Genomic DNA, 6,619 nt, shown 5'->3' with positions numbered 1-6,619 from the left:
TTTTTCTTGGACTGTCTACATGTATCACATTTGGCGAGCAAGGAAATGATGAGAAGAGGCGTCAAGTTGCTGAGTCTTGTGCCGATCAGATTCTCTTTAAGCGTCAAGCGGGATGCGAAGTTCCAGTTCCTGTATTTTGGCATCGAACATGTTGAAAGTTCCAATGTTTGTTGTTGCTAGATTAGGCTTTGTGGTCTTGTCTTTCTCACCTCGGTATTTTGGTTTCTTGGCCGAGTTTCTTTATAACTTTTGATCAAGTTTCAAGTAACAGGAGTTTTCTCTGGCTTATCCGAAAAAATAAAGCTCATCTCGAATTTTAGTTGAGGATATAATTCAAAACCGAATATCAGCCAACAAGTTCGGGCATCTTATAGCTGAAGAAAAATCCCACATGGAACATTTCACCCGAAAAAAGATCCTACATGGAGTTACAATCTCAATTAGCTAGCAGAGGTCAAAAGCAATTTACAACCTTTTGCTGCCTCAAAGATGTGAAACTAATTATTAAATGGATAGAATTAGCTATCTCTTGAAGCCTCTCTGTCTCGGACAGGGGATCACCGTTTCTGCTTTATATACAGTGGCCGTAGTACGACATATGTACGTGCTTATAGATTAGTTAGCATGGCTTATTTGGTACACAATCAAGTGAGCCAGCGAAGCGAGTGAGTCGGGTTACGAATGTTCCCGGCTTTGCTTTGATCACATCTTTTTTGTTCATCCTTGTAGTAAATGGACTCCCAGACTGAACAAAGAAGGCTCCGTTCAACAACAAGTCGCCCTCGGACCTCCAGTTCCACGACTTCCACACGCTCTCTGGTGCGTAATCCCTCTTAGTCACCTAGAAAAGTAATCGACCAAAGTTGACACAATGATCAGCATAACAGGGTTCTTGTTCTGCGCATGTCGAATTAATCGGTTGATGGTGAATTAATGATGAAATATTTGTTTGTTGGGGGGGGGGGGGGGGGGGGGGGGGGGGGGGGTTGTGATCGAAACATATGTACCTCTTTACAGGCAGGATTATGAGGAGCAATGAAGCGATTGCCCTGACTGATGATGGTGGGATGTTGGCTCCCTCCGATGGCGTACATGAGCCAATGAGTGTAGTCGTTGTTGACAACATGAATGAAACCCCATCGGCACCTCGGCATCCTCTGTGTTAATCCCCGTCCGAAGTGGTTGAAAGCCACTGTTATCTGCATCTTTTCGTCCCCCGAGTAGCTATCACTGCCCCCGAATAACATCACCTACACATAGGTACCCCATTTTTTTTCACGGATTTCAAGAATGCAACATATAGGTCCTGAGCCATTAAAATATTAATTTGCTTGCTCAAGTTTCTATTACTTCCCCTGTCATGTTACCTCGTTATGATTTGTAAAGTGGCAGTTGGAGATGGTAATGGCAGTAGATGCCTGTATTGCATCGATCAAGCCATCATAGCATTTCGACATGGACAGATGGTCAATCCAGATATTCGTCGATCCGTATATTGAGATACCATCGCCATCGCTTCTCGTTCGATACCCAAAGTGATCCACTGAATCCCTGATCATACCACCATTGCCCGGTTGAATGTCATGGATGTGGAGGCCATGGATGATCACATTCTTCACGAATTGAATGGTAATCTGGGCACCATTGCATATTCGCACGTTGGCACCACGAGCATCTATTGTCTTGTTGTCTGTCATCATCAGCTCTTGACTAAGCCGAATGACCATGTCATGGGCAAAGATTATCCAAAGGGGGTAGGGCTGGATCACCGCGTAGCGCAGGGTCCCCGGTTGAGGGTTAACCGTGTCACTGTCCGATGGATTGGTCACAACATAGAGCTTCCCATCCTTACCACCGGTGGTTCTCCGGCCAAAGCCAAGAGCGCAACCAGCTAGCCTCTTGCGATCGGTGGCCCAGTCCGTTCTGCACCTCCAGCACCGATCGATTGGATTCGTGGCTAGGCAAGGACCACCCTTGCGTGCTTTCCGCAAATTCCTTCTTGTACTGTTGGTTTCACTATCCCTAAATCATAAATAAAACCAGTGAAAAACACAAAAGCCGAAAGATTCATCCTTGAAATCTATACAACATAATCCAAGAGGAGTGCATACTCATGGATCCGACGATTAAAATCCTTAGCAACATTTTCAGGGTCAGGATTGTAGGCCTCATTCGCCGCCTTCTTGGCTTCCTCGGCTCGTTTCTGCCATACCTCGTCAAACACAGCAATATTCGCTTCGAGGGCCTTAATCAGAATGGCCGAAGCAAATAAGAATATGACAAGTCTATGGTTGAATGCTTCCATGGAATGGTTGCTTTTCCTAGAGTTATTTTTCTTTTTTTCTTTTTTTTCCAAATTTCTGCTGGAGATAGAAAGGTTAACGATTGTGAAAATGGATTTCAAGTGGAAATCTGCTTAGTTATATACAGCAAAGAGAAAATCTAAATGAAGAAATTGTGTAAAAAACAAGACGGTAGGGAGGAAAGAGAGGAGAGCCTCTTTCTCAATAACACTAGCAGTCTTTTTTTAACTTGTTAGATTTAGATAACTCATTTTGGAAGTGTGGAGCCATCAGTTATTCCCCCTTTAAATTGCTCGAAAATTTTATCATAAATTATATCTATTTATTTATTTGCTCGTACTCCTTTATTTAATTTGACTATATAGTAGTATATACTCTCTCGCATCACTATTTTAGGATCATAAAATCAATCCAACATTATACAGCACTTGATTAGTCGGGGGGCTCCAGTGCAGTAATTAGACCGAAAACAGGACATGCTCTCGATATGAAATTAGGGGCTTATGATTCACAAGATATGTCATGGACGAGTCGAAGGTCACTGATAATAACAAACCATTGATGCATTGCTTGTATTCTATACAGACAGACTAAATCTTACACCAAGTGCGATAACAATATTTACAGCATGCTGTCTGCAGCAGCAATGACTAATTTACAGTTCCGCATCTGACTGAAAGTGATGCAGCACACAAGAAGAAGTGCACACACACACACAGAGACGCAAGCTATACATAGGATATATCCGTAAGCGTCTACCGGTACTTCAGCTACATTTGAGATTCACATAATTCATTACCTATATATGTTAGGTGAAGTGAATGAACGTATGAAAAAAAGAGAGGACTGTGTTTCTATACTGAGATTTTATTTATGTTTCCACTCAACGTGTCTTTCACTTTGGTTTCTTCACGACGAGAACAGGACACTTTGCATTTTGAATGCAGTAGCTGCTCACACTCCCAAGAAAAGCCCTGTCACAGCAAAAAAAGTTGACAAGAGAGGCTTTAGTTCCGCGAAAATGTGACAGACCTCAGAGATCGATGCAAGAACTAACTTCACAACAAGGCACTGCAGCATGGTTTAGTATTTTTTTTTTTAAGTGCATCGTTCAGTATTCAGATAAATAGTGAGGCGAAACACGAACCTTTTAATTCTTCCGAGTCCATGCTCGCCCATGACTACAAGATCAACATTGTACTTTTGAACCGCATCACATATGGCTGTTTTAGGTTCTCCAACCTCCGCAATTGTCTCCACCTTGACCTGCATCCATAAACACTAAAATGTGTGAGACCGCAGCTTCGGCCAAATTTGATGGAAAAGAAAGTAACCTATTTCACCTTCACAGATTACAAGTCCGGCTTCATAGCGTCTTCCTTCTAAACAAATGGAAACTAATAAAGCTCTAGCCTGAAGCAGACGTGCTTTGCTGTTCTCGTTCTAAGTTTTACCTTTACCGATTACAAGACTACCAACGGAGATTACAAACTTCTCGAACCGTAATTTTAGAGCGTTCAGATCGGAATCTTAGACTAATCAGTGATGAGAATATCATAAAAGGAACAAAAGCAGATGAAATTTCTGTACCCCTCTTTCCGCACAAATCTCCTTAGCTCTGTCCAGCAGGGCCAGTGTGAGCTTCTTATGATTCTCCTGTACAGAATTCACGAAATCCAGAGCTGCAATTCCATCATCCCGGTAAAAAAGCAAAAACACATATACTGTTAGGACTCGTTTGCCACGTCTATATGGTAATCTTCGATCACAATTACAGATCTATGGACCGAATCCCAGCTGGTCATACAGGCGAGAAAAATTCTGAAATCAATCTCCGGTTTAGGCGACAAACATCTCGAACTAAGGCCGAGGAAGGTAAGAGAGGAGAAGGGGAGTCTTAACTGGCTGAAACAGGGCAGTACAAGCGAGCAGAGCCGAGGGAGGCGGCGAAGGTGATGATGTGCTGGGGAGGGGGCTGGGCCATGAAGATGAGGAGCTGGGCATCCGGGCCGGAGATGGATTCCCGGAGGTTGTCGAGAGCCCACACGAGTGCATAGTGGCTGCACTCGCTCTCGTCGATAGCCACCATCACTTTCTTGTCCTTGTCACCTCCTTCTCCTCCTCCTGATAATATCTCCTCCTCCATCAAGATCGAATCAAGATCGTGTTTCGTTTATGGGATGTTCTGCTGTGGCTTTGAGAAGAATGTGGAAGTTGGAACTTGGAACGTGAAGGAGATAATGATGATGATGACGACGACGACGACGACAGATGACGAATTTTTCTTGGTAGTTGGTAAACAGGAGGCGGGATATTTTCAGGTCAAAACGACCGGTCATACCAGATGTCTTTTTCATGAGACAGAAACCTGGATAAGGAATAAGGATTCACTGCCACTTACCTCTGCATAGGCTTTACTCAACGAAACAGACACAGCAGCATTTGCTAGGGGCACATGTTGAAGGGGACACACATAGTTTCAAACTTATGAAGTACTTGAAATTGGCCTGGGCCCATCTGGAATTACTGCCATCATGTTCATATATATGCTCAAAATTATAGGGAGTACAAAACAAAATGTCTTTGCCAACGGCATTATCGATGCGACTCACTTGACTGGCACATTCAGCCAACGTCATTGAAGTAGATACAACATCATTATTTGCAGATCAAAGACTGGATGCTAGTACGCAGCTGATTCGTTCTCGTGTCATGTGGGCTTCCTGATGACAAGAACAGGGCACTTGGCATTGTGGATGCAGTAATCGCTCACACTTCCTAGAAATGCTCTGCAATTGAAAGATTAGCTTGCCTCAGTTCATTTGAGAGTAAAGTGAGAGATGAACAAGCGAGGTAGAATTCTGACATGAGGATTTATCAGGCAATGAACGCGAAAGTCTGAATTAACCGAGGCTGCGGCTTACCTTTGTATCGCTCCCCGCCCGTGGCTACCCATGACAAGTAGCTGGATGTCGTGTTTCTTGACCGCCTCACAGATAACCTCTTTCGGTTGCCCAACTTCTGTTGCTGTCTCGGAAACAATCTGCAAGTCACCATCAATCCATGACTAAACAAACAACATATCAAAGTTAATCGGTGCCGATCTACTAGTCAAGGGTTCACAAAGGAGGAGAGTTTAATGCACATACTCCATGTTGGGAGCAGACGTCTTTAGCCTCCTTTAAAAGAGCCAAAGTTGCACTCTTAAGATTCTCCTGGAGATCACTGACCAAATCTGCTGCTGCAAATTAGTTGGTATGGTAAAGTTCTTAGTTAGCAACCAGAGTTGTTTCTATCATTGTAGAAGAAGATAGGCATAAGGGATATGCAATTCATTTCAATGTAGACCCTATAGTACAAGTCTGATCTGATATCACTATGCACCGGAATGTTTACGACTGCGAGATGTTGGTTATCCCTACCATCATTTGATCAAACATCAAATTTAAACATAGATTTAAGCAAAAACTTGATATGTCTATGACCACCATTTGGTTGACAATTTAATCCATCTTATGTAAAGATTTATCTGATGAGGTTCGTGAAATCATTATCTTGTGCTGCAGAGAGATTGATTACAACAAACTACCAAGCAAGCGATGCGTTATTAATCCAATGAACTCCATGCTTTCCAATCGGGTTCAGTCAAAATCTGAACTTCAAGGTGCCAAGTAACAGCATATACAGACTTCTTTACTGACAAAGTGATCGCAGGCAAACTTTAGGGTGCAAATTTGATTCAAGCTGCCTGGAAGTATGACCAGAAGAAATTAGCAGGCTATGCAAGAACAAATATAACAAATAACCAGGTTGTTTCAACACCACAAGAGGTCAGTCGAGACTTCATAACCATGAACCAGCAAAGTTACGCGACTGCCGAATAAATAAGCATCGGACTAACTAACTCATGTCGAGACGTAGAGAGCTCAATATATGGAGGAAGAATGACTTATGATGCCATTCAAGTTGTACCGTAAGTGGAAGTAATGAAAAAGTAACTGAATTCAAGGACAGGCTGAGCTGAGAAGATGATGAGGTGAGAGTCGGAGGAGAGGAGGTTGCGGAGGGCCCAAGAGAGGGCGTAGCGGCTGCACTCGCTATTGTCTATCGCCACCATCACCTTCATAGCCTACCTCTCAGCTCTCTCCTTCGTCTCCGTCACTTCCACTGTCTCCTCCATTTGTGCAGGATCTTCTTCTAATCCTACCTGCAGCATGGTATGGTGCCTTGCCGGATGAAGGGAGCGGAACCTTATTGGAATGTACAGGGACTGGCTACTGTCATTGATATGTGCTGTGCTGAGCAGTTGAAGCCAC

The 6,619-nt window shown here is 43.4% G+C and overlaps 2 protein-coding genes across 6 annotated transcripts; both read right to left on the bottom strand.

Annotated features, from left to right (window-relative positions):
* Positions 1-276: 276 nt before the first annotated feature.
* Positions 277-2,740, bottom strand: LOC116211754 (pectate lyase-like). The gene is made up of 4 exons (XM_031546264.1): positions 2,112-2,740; positions 1,368-2,022; positions 1,008-1,250; positions 277-841 (listed from the first exon to the last, which is right to left on the bottom strand). The coding sequence occupies exons 1-4, from the start codon at positions 2,303-2,305 to the stop codon at positions 620-622; spliced, it is 1,314 nt and encodes a 437-aa protein (XP_031402124.1). The 5' UTR covers positions 2,306-2,740; the 3' UTR covers positions 277-619.
* A 101-nt stretch (positions 2,741-2,841) lies between these two features.
* On the bottom strand, positions 2,842-6,619 carry LOC116211755 (universal stress protein A-like protein). 5 transcript variants are annotated; one of them, XR_004157737.1, is made up of 6 exons: positions 6,276-6,619; positions 5,453-5,544; positions 5,228-5,370; positions 4,206-5,092; positions 3,894-3,959; positions 3,510-3,569 (listed from the first exon to the last, which is right to left on the bottom strand). XR_004157737.1 is itself a non-coding variant. In XM_031546265.1 (4 exons), the coding sequence occupies exons 1-4, from the start codon at positions 4,447-4,449 to the stop codon at positions 3,199-3,201; spliced, it is 546 nt and encodes a 181-aa protein (XP_031402125.1). In that variant the 5' UTR covers positions 4,450-4,537; the 3' UTR covers positions 2,842-3,198. The 5 variants fall into 5 exon arrangements, 2 of the variants coding, with proteins under 2 accessions (XP_031402125.1, XP_031402126.1); XR_004157739.1 differs by having other exon boundaries at positions 6,303-6,612; XR_004157738.1 differs by having other exon boundaries at positions 5,228-5,346; positions 6,276-6,610.

The sequence above is a fragment of the Punica granatum genome, chromosome 6 (genome assembly GCF_007655135.1).
Source record: "Punica granatum isolate Tunisia-2019 chromosome 6, ASM765513v2, whole genome shotgun sequence".
Classification (NCBI taxonomy): domain Eukaryota; kingdom Viridiplantae; phylum Streptophyta; class Magnoliopsida; order Myrtales; family Lythraceae; genus Punica; species Punica granatum.
Note: the sequence above shows the minus strand (reverse complement) of the source record. Positions and strands in the feature narration are given on the sequence as shown.

Coding starts and splice junctions, on each gene's coding strand:
- LOC116211754 (XM_031546264.1), bottom strand. CDS start 2,305: ATGGAAGCATTCAACCATAGACTTGTCATATTCTTATTTGCTTCGGCC. Junction 2,023..2,111: donor TTTAATCGTCGGATCCATGA/GTATGCACTCCT, acceptor TTTATGATTTAG/GGATAGTGAAACCAACAGTA. Junction 842..1,007: donor ATAATCCTGCCTGTAAAGAG/GTACATATGTTT, acceptor TTACTTTTCTAG/GTGACTAAGAGGGATTACGC.
- LOC116211755 (XM_031546265.1), bottom strand. CDS start 4,449: ATGGAGGAGGAGATATTATCAGGAGGAGGAGAAGGAGGTGACAAGGAC. Junction 3,998..4,205: donor GTACTGCCCTGTTTCAGCCA/GTTAAGACTCCC, acceptor TTTACCGGGATG/ATGGAATTGCAGCTCTGGAT. Junction 3,278..3,450: donor GGACTCGGAAGAATTAAAAG/GTTCGTGTTTCG, acceptor TTGCTGTGACAG/GGCTTTTCTTGGGAGTGTGA.